This window comes from Desmodus rotundus, chromosome 4 (genome assembly GCF_022682495.2).
Source record: "Desmodus rotundus isolate HL8 chromosome 4, HLdesRot8A.1, whole genome shotgun sequence".
NCBI classification, from domain to species: Eukaryota; Metazoa; Chordata; class Mammalia; order Chiroptera; family Phyllostomidae; genus Desmodus; species Desmodus rotundus.
The window spans coordinates 68,399,620-68,418,597 of NC_071390.1; the positions used below are offsets into that span (position 1 = coordinate 68,399,620).

Here is an 18,978-nt window from a genome sequence, read left to right on the forward strand (position 1 = left end):
AACTGAGCCCCAACTTTCCCGGAACGACGACTGGCTTTACCAAGGAGATGATCTTGACAGAGTTTTATGGATCCCACCCAAGAGTGACTCCTACAAGGGACAAGGCAATCTCAGCTGAAAGCAACAGGAAACGTAGATCCATACACAGAATTGAAGAAGGCATAGTCATAGTCTGTAAGTCAAAGGAGAGCTGTAGAGAAAAGGGAGCAGTAGAGAATGTCAGAGAGGCCCACAAAAGCCCCATGAGGAAGTAATCACCCTAAGCACTGCCACAAGCCCAGGGACCCCAGACTGCATCATACCCTTAACTCGCCCATCCCCCATTCCCTTTTCAATTCAGATGCAGATTCACTAACAGTGACCAAAGAAAGCACTTTTTTATTGTCTTAGGGTGATCCCCCAAAACTAAGGGGCTTACCTAGGATTGCTCAACTAGTTCAGTAGCACGTTTAAACAGATAGGGCTAGGGGACAGAGAACACATAAAGCTCTTTAACCATCTGCCCACAGATTGATTGTTCAACAGAGGACTTGTAACAGGGTGTAAGCTGGGAGGCCCAGGGCCCCCAAAAGGGGGAATTTGTAACAGGGTCCAGACCTTGGGGTGTCCGGGAATATAAGATATCCCCACCCCAACAAGTCTGGCTGGGGGAAGGGAGACATGGAGCAGGGCCGTTGAGAGTTAATTTGCATATCAATAACAGCAGGATAGCTTCATACCCATATGAAAAATGATTATTTTGCAGCTCCCTGGTTACAGTGCCTGCCCAAGAGCTTGGAGATGTTTCACTCCACACCATGGGGCCACTCCTGCCCAGAATAACTATGGCAGCCAAGAAAAATATAAACTGTGGGAGTGCTGGCAGGTGTAGCCGATTGTGGGAGGAGTTGGAAATGGGGTCATGGAGGAGGTTCCAGGCTGGGATTTAAACTGAAGGTAGGCTGCCACAAAGAAAGAGAAACAATGGAGGACTATGGACAAGGACAAGTTGAGACCATATGAAAAGTGTGGGGAACCATTCCAAGCGTGGGAAATGTGGCTTAGCCCCCACTCGGAAAAGCCAGTGGGGAGCGAGGTTGGCGGGCAGGACCCACGTCCACGGATAGGTTCTCCCTTGAGAAATCAGACCTGCATTGTACCTTGACTGCTGTGAGACTTGCTCTTGCTAAAACTCCCTCACTCTGATTTGAGGCAGCAAATGTTTACTGAGCATCTTCATCTTCCTAAAGTCTGTGCTAAACCACCTAAGTATGGAGTGTGAGCAACTTCTCCCTTGAGCTGTAACATCCTTCTCTTTGAAGTAATTAGCAGTGTCCTGTCCTTTGTCCTCCTTAAAAGGTAATCACCTGTGGTGAACCTGTGCATAGTAAATGAGGATCGCCCTCAATGTAATGTGCCTAGAAAAACAATAAAAGCCTGTCCAGGCAGGGGTCAGGGGCCCCTTCTTTAACTTGGAGAGCGGCCACACAGCCCCTTTTTCTCCACAGGGTTTCTGTAGTCCGTGTGTATGTGTATTTGAATATGGCAACCACAATGGATCCTGCTGGCCAGGATTCGCGTCAGAGAAGAAAAGGGGTGAAAGGACTCTTGCTGGTGAGCCAGGAGGAGGTGCCACATGGTATTGGATTAAGAACTGGAGATGGAGGTGACACAGCTGATGGTGCTGGGGACTGCCAGAGACCTGCCCAGCTGAGCATGGATTACTGGGAGGAACCAGGACTTTTATTTCTTTTTCCTGAGGCCCTGACTGGCCTGTTTGGAAAAGCGGGGAAGGAAGGACTGTGTGTGTTTGTGGATATTTTTTAAAAATTTTTTAAATATATTTATTGATTATGCTATTACAGTTGTCCCATTCCCCACCCCCACTCCACTCCATCCTGCCCACCCCCTCCCTCCCACATTCCCCCCTATAGTTCATGTCCATGGGTCATACTTATAAGTTCTTTGGCTTCTACATTTCCTACACTATTCTTACCCTCCCCCTGTCTATTTTCCACCTATCATCTATGCTACTTACTCTCTGTACCTTTCCCCCACTCTCTCCCTCCCACTCCCCTATTGGCAACCCTCCATGTGATCCCCATCTCTATGGTTCTGTTCCTGTTCTAGTTGTTTGCCTAGTTTGCTCTTGTTTTTGTTCTAGGTGTGGTTGTTAATAACTGTGAGTTTGCTGTCATTTTTACTGTTCATATTTTTGATCTTCTTTTTCTTAGGTAACTCCCTTTAACATTTCATATAATAAGGGCTTGGTGATGATGAACTTCTTTAACTTGACCTTATCTGAGAAGCAATTTATCTTCCCTTCCATTCTAAATGATAGCTTTGCTGGATACAGTAATCTTGGATGTAGGTCCTTGCGTTTAATCTTGGGTAATGTAATGATAATGTGCCTTGGTGTGTTATTCCTTGGGTCCAGCTTCTTTTGGACTCTCTGAGCTTCCTGGACTTCCCGGAAGTCTATTTCCTTTGCCAGATTAGGGAAGTTCTTCATTATTTGTTCAAATAAGTTTTCAATTTTTTGTTCTTCCTCTTCTCCTTCTGGCATTCCTATAATTCGGATGTTGGAACATTTTGAGATGTCCTGGAGGTTCCTAAGCCTCTCCTCATTTTTCTGAGTTCTTGTTTCTTCATTCTTTTCTGGTTGGATGTTTCTTTCTTCCTGCTGGTCCACACCATTGATTTGAGTCCCAGTTTCCTTCGCATCACTATTGGTTCCCTGTACATTTTCCTTTGTTTCTCTTAGCATAGGCTTCATTTTTTCATCTGGTTTTCGAATAGATTCAGCCAATTCTGTGAGCATCTTGATAACCAGTGTTTTGAACTGATAGGTTGACTACCTCTTCCTCACTTAGTTGTATTTTTTCTGGAGCTTTGAAGTGTTCTGTCATTTGGGCCATTTTTTGGGGGGGGTCTTGGCACGTCTGTTACTTTAAGGGGCGGAGCCTTAGGTGTTCACCAGGGCAGGGTAACGCTAGTCATTGGGCTGTGACTCTGTACGTGGGGGAGGGGCCGAGAGAGAGCAATGGCGCCCGCCTCACTCTCCTCCAGACTTCAGTCCTTCACTCCGATACCCAATCAATCTGGGCCCCTCTGGTGCTGGTTCCCGAGTGGGTGGGCCCGTGCACACTCTAGGCCCCTGTGGGTCTCCCCAACGACCTCTCCCATGAGGCTGGGAGTCTCTCCTGCTACTGCCCCAACCCCCACGGGTGTTTTCAATCAGAGGTTTGAGGCCTTATTTCCCCTTGCTGGAGCCCTGGGTTCCGTGGTCTGCTTCGCTCCCCGCTGTTCCTCCGGTTATCTATTCACGAATGTGGGGCCGCGGGGTGCTACCCACTGCTCAGCCTGCCCCGCTCTCCGCCACTCTGAGTCCAGCCCTCTCGGTTTATCTGTGCGCCAATGCGGGGCCGCAGGGTCTGCCAGTGGTCAGACTGCCTGCCCCGTTCGTCCCACACTCCGCCAGTCTCAGTCCCGCCACGGCAACGCGGCAACGTGGCAACGCGAGTCCTTTCCACCCAGGTGCCCATCTCCGCCCCTCCTACCGGTCTGGATGAATGTTTATTTTGTATTTCCTTGGTGTTGGACCCCCTTGCCGTTGGATTTTCTGTCAGTTCTGGTTGTGCGAGGAGGCACAGTGTGTCTACCTACGCCACCATCTTGGTTCTCCCTGTTTGTGGATATTTTAAAGGGACTGGGATTTTAATGGCGACATTCCACCATTACTCTAAACCTGTATAACTTGTGAATAAATGGTTCCTTTCCTTTTTACCAAACTCTGGCATTGAGAGCCACAGTTCCTAACACCTGGCAGTGGGCAAGACAAACCTAGAACAGAAAAACCCAGGGGGAAAGGACTTGTTTCAGTAACACTACCTGGGCTCCCCAAATGATCCAATTCTATAACATTTTTCTCCCACGGGTTCCTTTCAGTCCTTTCATTTGTGATCTGTCACGTACACACACAACAGACTCTAGTCTGTCTGTCTCATTGCTATATCCCCAGGCCCATAGCACTGCCTGACCCAGGCACTTAGTAAAGACCTATTGAGTGAATAAATGTTCTCTAGCATAGAAGCAGGAGATGATAATATTGTTACTGTTTTAAATCCCTAAATTTTGGGGTCTTCTTTATGCAGCAGGAGACAGCTGATACTGGAGCCCTACACTTCAGCCATTCCCCCAAGCCAGAGCCCCTGGCTTTTCAATACCCCATCTGGCTGCATGTGGTCTTGGAGCTACTTCTTCCAGGCTGTCCTGCTCTACCTAACCTCCTCTAACCTGAGGCAAACACAGAGGTATACGAGGGATGTAGCATGAAGGACACTCTGAAGAAGAGGAAGGAAGGATAAATATGAAAAACTCAAAGCAAATACAGGATTAGATTTCACTTGAAGACACATTTATCTTTTGAATTGTTCACCAGATAAGTGGGACACCAGGCCAGCAGAGTACAGACATATCAGAAGCAACAGAAGCAGCAGTACCTGAGTAGGGGATGTACAATGACTTATTGGAGTGTAGGAAAACTATACCTTTTATTCATATTTGTTTTTTCTTCCTTCCATTAAATGTTTGCATGTTTTATAATGTGTTTTAAATCAATGCACACATAATTTAGAAATCACAAGTATACACATGTTCAAGTGTTTGCTCAATTTTAAAAAATTTTTATTTTATTTTTTTTACTGATGGGGTTACAAAACCATAGACTGTTAGAGGCCATATGAGAATGAGGTTTGGCTTGGGAGATCCTGGGGCCCTTCTGGTTGGGAGCTCTGGTCCCACTAGAAGTACAATACAGCACCCATCCACCAACAAAACAAGACTTTCCTGGATTCTTCTGCTCCACCACTGTAAAACTACACGTCTCCTTGTTGAAGATTTTCTGGCACTTGCTTGTGTCATAGCTTACTGTGGGGAACCATTCCAAGCGTGGGAAATGTGGCTCAGCCCCCACTCGGAAAAGCCAATGGGGAGCGAGGTTGGTGGGCAGGACCCATGTCCATGGATAGCTTCTCCAGTGGGAAATCAGGCCTGCATTGTACCCAGACTGCTATGAGACTTGCTCTTGCTAAAACTCCCTCACCCTGAGGCAAGCAAATGTTTACTGAGTATCTTCATCTTCCCATAATCTGGGCTAGACCCTCCAGGTATGGAACATAGCCATTTTGACCATTTCTCCTTTACATTGCAAATATCCTCCTTTGATGTATTCAGTGACACCCTCTCCTTTGTCTGCAGAAGATAACCACGCAAAACAAACCTTTGCATAGTAAAGGAGGACCTTTTTTGATGTAAGGGGCCTAGAAAAACAATAAAAGCCTGTCAAGGCAAGGGTGGGGCACTCTCCTCTTGAGGGAGTGGCCGTGCCTTCCCTTTTCCTCCACAGGATTTCTGTAGTCCTTGTGTATTTGAATATTGCAACCACAACAGATCCTGCTGGCCGGGATCTGCGTCAGCTTACAGGTGTAGCAACACTGTCATTGAGACAAGAGCAAGGCCTATTAGAAGGGATAAGATGCCCAGCCTGTGCCTGAAGCAGCCCACACTCCAGCTGTCTCGGATGTCCCTCACCAATTTACTGTCACTCCTTGGCTTGCAACCCCAAAGTGCTGCCTTCAGGAACCTGGATTTGAACACATAGACGACCCCTGACATTGTTTCTCAGTTCCATTCTGCATTGCACAGGACAGAAGTAAGTTCTGAGAGGCCCAAATGCAGGTCTGGGCTACTTTGGGGCCAGGCAGCTTGTTCTAGCCTGACTTTTCTTGTCCCTGCTCAGGAAGTAGCCAGCAGTACTGCCGCTTGAATGTGGGAAAGGAATAGTTGTCCCATTCTAATGAAGAACTATCAGATAGGAGCTGGCTAAACCAACAGGAAGAGAGTCACTGCAGGCCAGAATCATGGGGCCCAGGGAGAAGCTGATGAAAACTGGGGAACATCTTTCCAGAAAAGTCTACCCACACAATCAAGGGTACAAACAATGTTAGGGCTCATCACTCTCTCAGAACCCATCCCTAAATCTCAGATTTAAATTGTCCCTGACCAAAGTGTGTACAGAAGCAGCCACCACCAGGGCCCTTTGTGAGAATATTTCTTTCCCAAAGGTGACCATGGACTTGTTTTAACAAAAGAGGACAGTTCAGTCTTCCCCTCAACAGGTAATCTGGAAACCAAAGTGAGAACTAAAAATAGATTTTCCCAGGGCACCTGAGATGGAGGCCCTTAGTAGTGCGGAGGCCACTGGGCAGTTCGAGATCTAGAGAGTACAATGGGTCAAAACAATTATCCCAAAGAAAATTTAATCAAAACCTATCTTTTGCTATTGCAAAAGGGAAAAAAAAATCATGAAAAAAACTTGGTAAGCTGTGAGGCAATTACAAGGAATAGAGTTGACTTTGAATAGTAGAGAAACGTGCACATTTCCTCTCTGTGGAGCAATGTGCCAAATGAGACAGGCACATGGAAGGAAAGAGGGAAGGAGTGCTTTGAGTTCCAACTGGTGTTGATTAGTGTCCCAGGCTCAAGGGACACAGACTGGTGTAGAGTAGACATTAATATATATTGAGTTAACAAATTTATATGCAGAATCTCATTTAATTTTCACATACACCTGATCATCCCTATTTTGCTGTGAGGAGACTGAGGCTTAGAGAAATTAAGAAATGTATCCATAATCACACAGCAGGTATACAAGGGAATGGAGATTCAGATTCTATTACTCTGGCTCCAGCATCAAGGCTCTTCCCACTTCACTCTTTTCTGCACTAGGTTCATGGGACCCTAGAAGAAAGTTGTATTGACAGGGCTATAGTGACGCAGCATTGACAGGGGTGGAAGTTTCCAAATCCAGGTGGCATGGATGCTTTGGCCACTTTGGAAGTAGGTTGCTGCAATGTTAGGGAGGAATGGCTCAATAGCCCTTAACTTCACAGATGCAATCACACTCCAGAGTCACATTGACACTAGACACAAAGACAATGTCAAATTTCTGGAGCTACAAGATCAAGGTAGAGCTGTGATATGCAGTGACCCAAACGAGACAAAACCTGGGGACCTGCTTCCGGCAGCCAGCCAGAAAGCCTGATCTGATAACCCTTTTGTTCCATTAAGCACTTAGCATGGGGCATGCTCAATTAAATGTGTTTGGAACTTTTTGGACACTCAGATGTCTCATGCTTAAGTCTAGTGCTTGCTCCTCTACTCACCGGTGGTGTCAAAACACTCTCTGAGGTACTTGTTACAATTCAGGTTCCTTAGGCCCCTATAGCTTCTGATTCAGTAGGTCCTGGGGTGAGCCCAGGAATCTGTATTCTATCAGGTTTCCCAGATGAGTCTGTGATCAGGCAAGTTTGGGAAACACTACTTGATACCAATGCTTCTTTCATCAAAGCCACTTCTATTCCTCCAAAACACTATAGGGCAAGACTGAAGTGAACACGTCAAATGGATTTTCCAGGGGCGGCAGGGAGTGGAGTAGCTGTATGGATGTGGCTGCTGAGGAAACAGAACAATTAGGACCACATTGGAGGTACACTCTGTTCTGTTGACCCAAGTGCTAGACCTTTGGTGTCCACAGCAAGCCAGCAGAAAACATCTGCACAATCTTTGGGCTGGCACAAGCTACACTTAAGCAGTAAAGAAACTAGGGTTTAGAGTATGAGGAAAACCACAGAGTATCCTTTATACCTCACACCCATTCCCTCTGCCTTTTCAGACCCACTATTACTCCTGCAAATCGCCACAGACCAAGGCTGAAGTAAAACTAGCTAAATTCTAGAATAGTTTCAGACCACTAGGTATCATTTCCTATCTTTAACAACCCATCTGGATGTAGGTATTTAATAATAAATATATTTATCAAGTTTCAAAAACAACTTAAAAGAAATAAGACTGACGTGAAAGCAACTCAAATGTCTATCAACAGATGAATACATAAATAAAATGTGCTATATATGTATACAATGGAACATTCCTCAGCCTTAAAAAGAAAGGAAATTCTGAGGCATGCTACAACTTGAATGATCTTTGAGGACATTATACTGAAATAAGCCAGTCACAAAAGGACAAATACTGTATAATCCCATTTAGGGTTGTCAGATTTATAGGGACAGAGAGTACAACAGTGGTTGCCAGTGACAGTGACTGAGGAGAAGAGGGAATGGAGAGTTATTTATTGGGTAGGGAGTTAAAGTTTGAGAAGATGAAAAAGTTCTGAATATGAATGGTGGAGATGGTTGCACAAAAGTGTGAATCTACTTGCCCTGGCCAGTGTGACTGAGTTGATTGGAGCATAGACCAAAAGGTCATGGGTTCAATTCCCCGTCAAGGCATATACCTACGTTGCCAGTTTAGTGTGTGAATCTCTCTCTCTCCCTCTCTCTCTCTCTCCCCCCCTCTCCCTCCCTCTCTCTCTTTCTCTCTCCCTCTCTCCCTCTCTTTGTCTCTCTCCTTCTCTCTCCCTCTCTCCCTCTCTTTGTCTCTCTCCTTCTCTCTCTCTCCCTCCCTCTCCCTCTCTCTCCCTCTCTCCCTCCCTCCCTCTCTGTCTCTCTGTCTCTCTGTCTCTCCCTCTCTCCCTCTCTCTCTAAAAGCAATGTAAAAGCCCTGGCTGGTGTAGTTCAAGGGGTTGAGTGCCGGCTTTGAACTAAAGGGTCACTGGTTCAATTCCAAATCACCGCACATGCCTGTGTTGCAGGCCAGGTCCCCAGTGGGGGACTCATGAGAGGCAACCACACATTGATGCTTCTCTCCCTGTCTCCTTCCTTTCCCCTCTCTCTAAAAATAAATAAATAAAATCTTCAAAAAAATAAATAAAAGCAATGAAAAAAGGTCCTTGGGTGAGGAAAATAAATAAATTGTGAATGTACTTAATGCCAGTGAATTTTACACTTAAAATGGTTAAAATGATAAATTTTATATTATGTATATTTTACTACAATTAAAAGAGAAATAACACTGAAAACTAACTCCCCTTCAGGATAAGATTTTGAAAGAAGGAGCATCTGTACCTCAGCGAGCAACCCAACAGCAACTGCACCCCTTCTTAGCCCTGCTGGCTTGAGAGTTACATGTTACAGCAGCTAATTCCATCTTGGCCACAAGAACACTCCTCACAGTTCTCAGTCTTCCACTATGAAGTGGGTGAATGACTCTACTGAGGTCCTTGCATTCTAAAATAATACATGTGGCATCATAAGTGGTATCCCCAAGTCGTGCGACTGGAACAAGGCTTGTAGGTAGGACATGGGGCCAGCCCCTGTCATCTGCACCGCTCCCGGAGAAGGAAAAATCTAATTGTTTTTAAGGGCACCTATGAAAAGTGCTTCTGTGTTCTCCCACAGCTAAGTTTCAGTACCTGCCAAGTTCCTGCCACTGACCATGTTTTCCTACAGCAAGCTTAAATCCTTCCAGATTTTATTTCAGTACAAATATTACAAGGAAAAAAAAAATAAGGCCTTCCTCTTTAATCAGATAGCTATTATGATCCTGGGGGTACTTGGGGCCAAGTTTTTTGTTTGTTTGTTTGTTTGTTTTCTGATGGATTATTTCTGGATAAATGTCTCATTTTTGTACCTCCCTTTGCTTTTTTTCTCAACCCTAAATAAACATGTAAAACATTTTGAGTATTAAAAAAAAAAATCTATGCATGAGTCCTACCCCGCAACAGCAAAATCAGAATCTCTAGTCAGGGGGGCCAGGCTGCCATATTTTTAAAAACTCCCCAAGTGATTCAAATGTTCAGCCAAGGGTGACAACCCTTGCTTTAAGTCTTGGTGGTCCAAGTGTGCTTGAGGAATTACTATCATCACTATCTGAGGCTGGGTTGGACATGCAAATTCACACTCTCACTCCAGGCCCACAGAATCAGAACCTTTAATTTAACAATATCCTCAGAGGGTTTACCTGAACATTGAAGTTTGAGAAGTACTGCTATGGAATAATTGATGGTTCTTCGCCTGCACGTAGCGGGGTCAATAAAGAAGCTTTTACATACGCAGCTCCTACACCAGAGATTCTGGTATATGTGGTCTTGGATAGCGCCTGAGCATTGGTAGTTTCAAAAGCTCTCTAGGCACTTCTCATACACCTAGTGTTGAGAACTACTGTCTTATATAAATGGCAAATGGAAGCCTCTCATTTTATGCCATTTGATATCTGCCCTAACCCTCCTTCCTATTTAGATTTAAAGGCCTTGATCTGCCAACAGGATATATCTACCAGGCTGCAGTAAAATAATAAACTTGAAAAGCCATGACTTACCATTAAATAAATCACCTGGAGTGTTTGGATTAGGTATAACACAGCCCTGTGCATTGCATAAAGTCACCAAGTTCGCCAAAATTATGAGGCTGTTCAAAAGAGCATTCTGTAATGTAAAGAAGGGTCAGGAAGGAAAACAAATGAATTCAGTCGGCAGTCATTGACTGAGTATCCTGTAGGATGACCCCCACCAGGCTTTGGCAGGTGGTTTAGAGCTGGAGCTTCTACCATCAAGTAATCAAGCAAAGGAACAGGACCTACACAAGTCACTAAAATAAATTGAAAAAAGAGTTAAATATGGGTTGAAGTTCAGAGACCAGTAAAAATAATGATAGTGTGCTATTTTATTATAGAGGAGGTTCGGGGAAGCCTTACAGATAGTTGATTTTTTAGACTCTCTGCAGAGTGTATATAATTTAAAAGACAGAAATGAGGGAGTGGAAGAGAGCTTCAGGAAGATAATAAAATGTTAACAAAAAGATGAAGAAAATGCAATAGGAGACTTCATGGAGCTGAATTAGTTGGAGTTCTTAGACCATGAAGCTAAGAACTTCATTTTCCAGGTAATAAAGGCATTGTTGATGGGTGCGTGAACATATTAGTTCAAGTAGCTGATACTGGCTCTGCAGGACAAAGAAAAATATCAAGTTGCTTTTGTCATCATTTTGAGATGAGCAAACTAAATAAACAAACAAACTTTATGTGGGAATTTTCAGGAACCTTGTAAAAAGGAGGTGGGGTGAGAGTGCTTGTTCTGTAAGATGTCAAAAATTAATTATGAACTGATGTTACCTGAAGTAATGCATTACTGATATAAGAATAGAAAGAGAAGTAAAGGCAGCAGCATAGAAACTCCAGAAAGTATATTTATAAACACATATAAAAGTGTATTATAAGGTAAACTTAGTCTTTGAAATATTTAGACAATGATTATTCAATAAATAATATTAGAACAAATGGTGGGCTATTTCAAAAAGAAACAAAATTAATTTTCTACTTTACTTCCCACAAATAAATTCTGAAAGGATTTGAAAGTTAAATTTTTACAATAAGATCATGAACTAACTTTGTATGGTGACAGATTCACCTGGAACTAATATAATATAACATGTCAACTATAATTTAAAAACTTTAGTCCTGGCTGGTGTGGCTCACTTGGTTGGGAATTGTCCCACAAACCAAAAGGTCTGAGGCTCAATTCCCAGTCAGGGCACAGGTCTGGGTTGTGGGTTTGGTCCCCGGTCAGGAGGGCAATACAAGGGTATTGTATACAAGGGTATACAAGAGGCAACTGATCAATGTTTCTCTCTCACATTGATGTTTCTCTCCCTTTCTTTCTCCCTCCCTTTCCCTCTCTCTGGAATCAATTAAAAAAAAGTAAAGACCATAAACTAATCACAGAAAATATAATCAAATATTTATCTTATTCTAAGTATAAAAAAGAAAAGAAATTGATTTGAATATGTAAAAGTTATAAGTCCATAAACAAAATTAAAAAACAATTACCAAATTTGGAGAACAGCATTATCATATAAAGAATTTCTCTATATCAATGGGAAAAATAAAAATATCCTAGTAGAGAAATGGCAAGGAAAATAAAGTGGCATTTCTCACACACACAAATACAAATGATGAATAAACATGGGAAAAAGTTCAACTTACTGATGAGAAAAGAAATGTAAATATGTAAATAAAATAGAACCATAATGTGATGACAAAAGTAATTATTTAATTTCTAATCCCCAGTGGGAAATTGAGGTATATCTGGGAAGTGAATTGTATAAGAATAGTTTATGTTGGAATCATCTTTATGGAGCACAATTTGATCATGTATATCCATATTCTTAAAACAGTTTACAACATTTGACTTCACATTTTTTACTTCTAAGGCTTGACCCTAAGAAGAATGGCACACAGAAGGAGACAGACTTCTCCTCAAGGATGCTCACCATAACAGGGAAATGGAAATAATAAAAATAGCCCCCAAAACAGGCTATTTGAGAATATGATGATTCAGGGTAAAAAAAAGAACTGGTAAAGTTAGGAGGTAAGAGAATATGAAATGACATAAATGATCACTATTATGACTAAGTGAAATAAGGCAGGTTACAAAAAAAATTGCATGGTGTTATTCCTATGTTATTCCAATGTAAAAAAGATCCACATAGAGGGAAATGCTCAGAAAAAGATTAAAGTTTTTGTACCAAATTTTAACAAGTGATTTTTGAGCTGTGGGATTTTTCTTTGGGCCTTTCCTCTTATTTTCTAAATTTTCTCCAATGAAATGCATTGGTTTTATAACCAAAAGAATTAAATCAATTACTACAAGAAACTCTCAACATACTTAGCTCACATCAGAACTTGAGGTTGCACTTGCTCTCTCTGTTTTATTCTTTTGCATAATATTCAGCTTAAGATGATCGTGGAAACCTGAAATTTTTCTCAACATTAAATTAAATTAAAAAGCCAGCATTACTGACAGAGTCTGTGCTCCCTTCATACAGAAAGAGGGCTTCTGGGGGACGCTGGTGATCACAGGAATCTTGGAGGTCTTGTTTTACCTAGTCACAGAACAGAGGCATGAAAGGGCACAAGCCAGGGCTGCAGCCCAGGGTGAGTGAAGGGTACAGAATTCCCAGATCTCCAGCTGTCCTGAGCGAGGCATTCTAATTGACTATTCAAGGATGCAGTACAAACATGGTGACAGGAGACAGCAAAGTATACAGTTTTGAGATTAACCATTTGCATATAACCTCCATGGGCTGGCTCTCTCTCTCTCTCAGCCTCAGCTTCCTCCCCTGTAATAACAAAGATTCTCCTGCTTGGGTGGGCACCAGAGTAACCCAGGCTTAATAACAAATACAATCTAGCTCATTGAAGAAGGACAGGGCCAATGCCTTTTCATCCTTACCAAGTTCCCCAGGTGAGCACAAGAAACATGGTCAAAGCCTGTGTTGCTTTAATATGGATATGAGTCCCTGGGAAATCTTGTAAAATAAAATGCAGACTCTGCTTTGTTGGGACTCAAAGGGTCCAAATTTCTAGCAAGCTCCCAGGTGATGCCCATGCTGCTGGTCTGAGGACCACCTCAGTACAAAAGCTCTAAAGTTCTTTCTTGTTCCCATATTCTGTTTCTCCACGTCCCTTCCCTCCCTTTCCTTCTTCTGCAGCATTCAGTAAAGATGAGTACCTGCTATGGGCAGGAACAGCAACAGTGCAGCTATGAAGCAGGTGTTTGTTGCACCTTCTGGATGGTGTGGCTTCATGCCAGGCTTAGAGTGAAGCAGTGCCTAGAAATAGTGTCCCTTTAGGTAAGCTGCTGCTGCTCCTTGGGTCTTCCACACATGACCAAGAGTAAGGCGTCTTTAAGGGTTCTAAGCAGGGCAGGGACATTGCCAGCTCAGCAACGTATATGAGGCTGAAGGAGAGGTCTGAATGGAGTAGCATGCTGCCATCCCACTGTTTTTCTACTATTCCCAGTTTTGTCTTTCTGAGACAGTTTCTGAGGTGTGGACTAAGGGAGGCTTTTCTACTCCTATTCATTGGCCACTTCCTCCCTCTGCTCCACTGTACCACCAGAGAAGCCCAGCTTATCCCCTTTCACTGGCTTTAGCAAAGGATACTTTACAAAAGACTAAGTTTGAAATAAAGACAGAAAGGAAGAATACATGAATTTTCATAGATTTTGATGCAAAATTTTCTCTTAATACAACATGATACACTAAAAAGAGCCTAGGGTGATGGTTTTAAAATTTTGCTGAATATTAAAATCACCTTTTAAAAACTCCAATTCCCAAGGACACACTGCAGACCAATTAATTCAGAGTATTTGGTGCAGAAGTCAGATGTCAGTATTTGTCAAACATGCACAGATGATTCCACTGTGCAGCCTGGTTTGGGGGCCACTGGCCTAGAGTGGGGGACACCTGGGTTCCTGTTTCAGCTGCCCACAGGGTAGTGACTGCTTCTTCCTAACTGCAGGCTCAGTTTCTCATCTGTAAAATGATGCAGTGCTATAGCTCTGAAATTATATTAATTCACAAATCACTCAAGAATTAGAGACACATATAAAGCCTAACTGAATCCCAAAATTACTGGAAGAAACAACAGCTTTGATCTTAGAGAAGAGAAATAGCGCTAAATTCATTAAGAGTTTTCTCAAGCTCCCAGCCTCTCATTATACTCCACACACTGAATTGCAAGTAATCTAAAAAAGATTCGTAATTAGGCTCACATTTATCATTAAATTATATCCAGTAGAAACACATCACTGCACATTAAAATAAGGAATATACTGTATATACTTTTTTCTTTTACTGGCCTTTATGTATGATAAAACCAGTTACTTACCACTTTAATGAGCTAGAGTCCTTACAAGAATGTACATCCAGGGAAAGTCACAGAAAACTTACATAGGAGAGGACTACCACCTCTCTGGCATGATTAGGAAAGATAATGTGCCAAGGACACACTTGGTGTTTACTGAGGATTGACTGTCAACAGGAAACTGGTTTCACATGATTTACGAGTTATTCAGAAATAGATCTCCACCCTAATTATATGTTTATTCTTGCCATTTCCAACCCTGATGTGCATTTGCCCTTGACATGAAAGAGCAGAGAAGAGAACTCCCCTTTCCTGAGCCTTGCCCCTAAGTTGGGTGGATGGCTAGGCACATGATATGCTATCTTATTTGATTTCACAGAGAAACAGAAGCTCAGGACACCAATCACACAGCCAGGATGTAAAGCTACACTTCAGAGAGACATTAGAATAGTTCAGTGGGTCAGCCTAGAAGGCCTAACAGGGTACTCCTCAGGTCTATTCTGAAAGAACAGATATGCCCTCTGTGGAAAAGGAAAGCAGCACTCTGCAGCCCTGTTTCCCACGAAGCCACATGTGCTCAAACAGCTTGAACTTTCTGTACCTCGTCTTGAATCTTAAATCTTTACTCTCCACTGCACCAAGCAAGCCTTCTCTTTGTTCAACAATGATCTTCAAAAAGCCCCCCTGCTTACCCTCATTATGCTCAAGATGGTTTTGGGGATTGGCAACAAGCAGAACCTCCTGGTATATTTAAGAAACTTACCATTTGGATGAGGTGAAGATGGCGGCGAAATAAGTGGGAAGAGAGTCCACTTCCCCTCGGCACCAGTGAAACACCTAGCTGATCTGAGGAACAGAGCGAACAGCCAACGGTATTCCAGCATATATGAAGATCAGAAACCAAAGACAGAGGACATTGAAAGATCAGAGGGTGAGACAATAAAACCTGTAGCTCTGAAAAGACAAGAGTTAGACCCTGTTAGACCCATAAACATCAGCCCAAGACCAGTGAGCTCAGGAGATTAAGGAGACGGCACCACTGAATCGCACTAGCATTCTACCATAGAAGTTCATACCATAAACCCAGGGAGTCAGAATAGATCAATTTAAGAAGCAGAGGCTAACAAGCAGAGTCTCAAAAACAATGGGAAGTCAAAGAAACAACACCCAAAAGAAAGGAAAGGAGGAAGCCTCAGAAAAATGCGAAATGAAATAGAGGCAAATCAACTATCAGATACTGAGTTCAAAGCAATGGTTATCAGGAACCTCACTGAGCTCACAGAGAATTACCAGAAACTACAATGAACTCACTGCAAACTATATCAACATGAAAAAGGAAATAGAAACTATCAACAAGGGTCAGGAGGAAATGAGGAATACAATTTCTGAACTGATGAACACAGCAGAAGGAATCAAAAGCAGACTTGATGAAGCAGAGGACTGGATCAGCGAGCTGGAGGACAAAGTAGAAAAAAAGACCCAGAAAGACCAAGAAAAGGAAAAGAGGCTCAGAAAGAATGAAGAGGGATTAAGGGAAATGCAGGACAACATGAAACGTAATAATATCAGTATAATAGGAATACCAGAAGGAGAAGAAGAGCAAAGGATAGAAAACCTGTTTGAAAAAGTAATGATGGAAAATTTCCCTAATCTGAGGAGAGAAAAAGTCACCCAAATCCAGGAAACACAGAGAGTCCCAAGCAAGAGGAACCCAAAGAGGCCCACTGCAAGACACATCATAATTAAAATGGCAAAATTCCAAGACAAAGAGAGATCTTAAAGGCAGCAAGGAAGAAACAGGAAGGAATACACAAGGGAGCCCCAATAAGGTTAGCAACTGACTTCTCAATGGAAACGCTCCAAGCCAGAAGAGAATGGCAAAAAATATTCCAAGTAATGAGAACCAGAGGCCTGCAATCAAGGCTACTTTACCCAGCAAGGGTCTCAATCAAGACAGAAGGCCAAATAAAGAGCTTCTGAGACAAAAGAGGTCTAAAAGAATACACTTCCACCAAACCAGCTCTGCAAGAGATGCTAATGGGACTGTTTTAAGGAAAGGAAGGAAAAGAGAGAGAGAGAGGAACACAAGTAGGAAAAAATGGCAATGAATAACTACCTATCGATAATAACCTTAAACGTAAATGGATTAAATGCTCCAATCAAAAAACATAGAATAGCTGAATGGATAAGAAAACATGACCCACACATATGCTGCCTACAAGAGACCCACCTCAGGACAAAAGACTTACACAGACTGAAAGTGAAGGGCTGCAAACAAATTTTCCAAGCAAACGGACAGGAAAAAAAAGCAGGAGTAGCAATACTCATATCAGACAAAATAGACTTCCAAAGAAGGGCCATAAAGAGAGACCCAGAAGGTCACGTCATAATACTCAAAGGAAGAATCCACCAAGAAGACATAAACATTGTAAATACATATGCACCCAACATAGGAGCACCAAAATACATAAAGAAAATCTTGGAGGACTTCAAGGAAGATATTGACAGCAACACAATTATAGTAGGGGATTTTAACACCCCACTGTCAAAGATGGACAGATCTTCCAAACAAAATATCAACAAAGATATTGTGTCACTGAACAATACCCTAGATGAAATGGACTTAACTGATATATAGAGAGCCTTTCATCCCAAAAAGCAAAATACACATTCTTTTCAAAAGCACATGGAACATTTCAAAGATAGACAAGATGATAGGACACAAAATAAGCCTCAACAAATTCAAGAAAATCGAAATCATATCAAGCATTTTCTCTGACCACAAGGGGCTGAAACTAGAAACAAACCTCAAGGAAAAAAAACCCAAACACTAAGAAACATGGAGATTGAATAGCATGCTATTAAACCATGAATGGGTGAAGACTGATATTAGGGAAGAAACCAAAAAATTTCTGGAAAAAAACGAAAATGAACTCACAACAACCCAAAACCTATGAGACACAGCAAAGTCAGCCCTGAGAGGGAAGTTTATAGCAATACATGCCTACCTAAAAAGAATAGAAACATTTCAAATAAACAACCTAACCCTACACCTACAAGAACTCAAGGAACAACAACAAAGACAACCCAGAGCAAGTACAAGGAAGGAAATAACCAAGATCAGAGCAGAATTAAATGACATAGAGACCAAAAGTACAATTGTAAGGATCAATGAATCCAGTAGCTGGTTCTTTGAAAAGATAAACAAAATCAACAAGCCAAGCTTCCGACAGAGAAAAGCCCTGGACCAGATGGTTTCACAGGAGAATTCTACAGAGCATTTAAGAGAGAGCTAACACCCATCTGCCACAGATTACTTCAAAAAATTCAAGATGATGGAAGACTCCCAAACTAGTTTTATGAAGCCAACATCATCCTAATCCCAAAACCAGATAAAGACATAACAAAGAAAGAAAACTTCAGGCCAATATCACTCATGAACATAGATGCTAAAATCTTCAACAACATATCGGCAAACCACATCCAGGAATACATTAAAAAGATCACATACAATGATCAAGTGGGATTCATCCCAGGGATGCAAGGATGGTACAATATTGTCAAATCAATAAACAAAATACACCACATAAACAAAAGCAAAGACAAAAACCACATGACCATATGAATAGATGCAGAAAAAGCATTTGATGAAATACAGCACCCATTTATGATAAAAACACTCAGCAAAGTGGGAATTGAGGGAGCATTCCTCAACATAATAAAGGCCGTATATGAGAGACCTAGAGCCAACATCATGCTCAATGGACAAAAACTTAGAGTGTTCCCACTAAGATCAGGAACAAGACAAGGAAGCCCTCTCTCACCACTCCTATTCAACATAGTATTGGAAGTCCTAGCCACAGCAATCAGACAAGAAAAAGAAATAAAGGCATCCAAATTGGAAAGGAGGAAATGAAACTGTCAATGTTTGCAGAGGACATGATAGTGTACATGGAAAATCCTATAGACTCCACCAAAAATCTACTCGACCTAATAAATGAATTTGGCAAAACAGCTGGATACAAAGTCAATACTCAGAAATCAAAGGCATTCCTGTACACCAACAACGAAACTGCAGAAACACAAATCAGGAAAAAAATCCCATTTGATATAGCAACGAGAAAAATAAAGTACCTAGGAATCATCCTAACCAAGGAGGTAAAAGACGTGTTCTCAGAAACCTACACAACACTGAAGAAAGAAATTAAGGAAGACACAAACAAATGGAAGCATGTACCATGCTCATGGAGTGGAAGAATTAACATCATGAAAATGGCCATACTACCCAAAGCAATTAATAGATTCAATGCAATCCCTATCAAGGTACCCATGACATATTTCACAGATATAGAACAAACATTTGAGAAATTCATATGGAACCATAAACAACCCCGA

General features: G+C 42.2%; 1 protein-coding gene across 1 annotated transcript; it reads right to left on the reverse strand.

Moving 5' to 3' along the window:
- Positions 1-4,648: 4,648 nt before the first annotated feature.
- On the reverse strand, positions 4,649-15,281 carry MSMB (microseminoprotein beta). The gene is given in 6 exon segments (XM_053923454.1): positions 4,649-5,038; positions 7,533-7,620; positions 9,066-9,129; positions 9,132-9,167; positions 10,258-10,363; positions 15,276-15,281. Coding segments are annotated over 6 exon segments (684 nt in total). The 3' UTR covers positions 4,649-4,654.
- Positions 15,282-18,978: the final 3,697 nt, after the last annotated feature.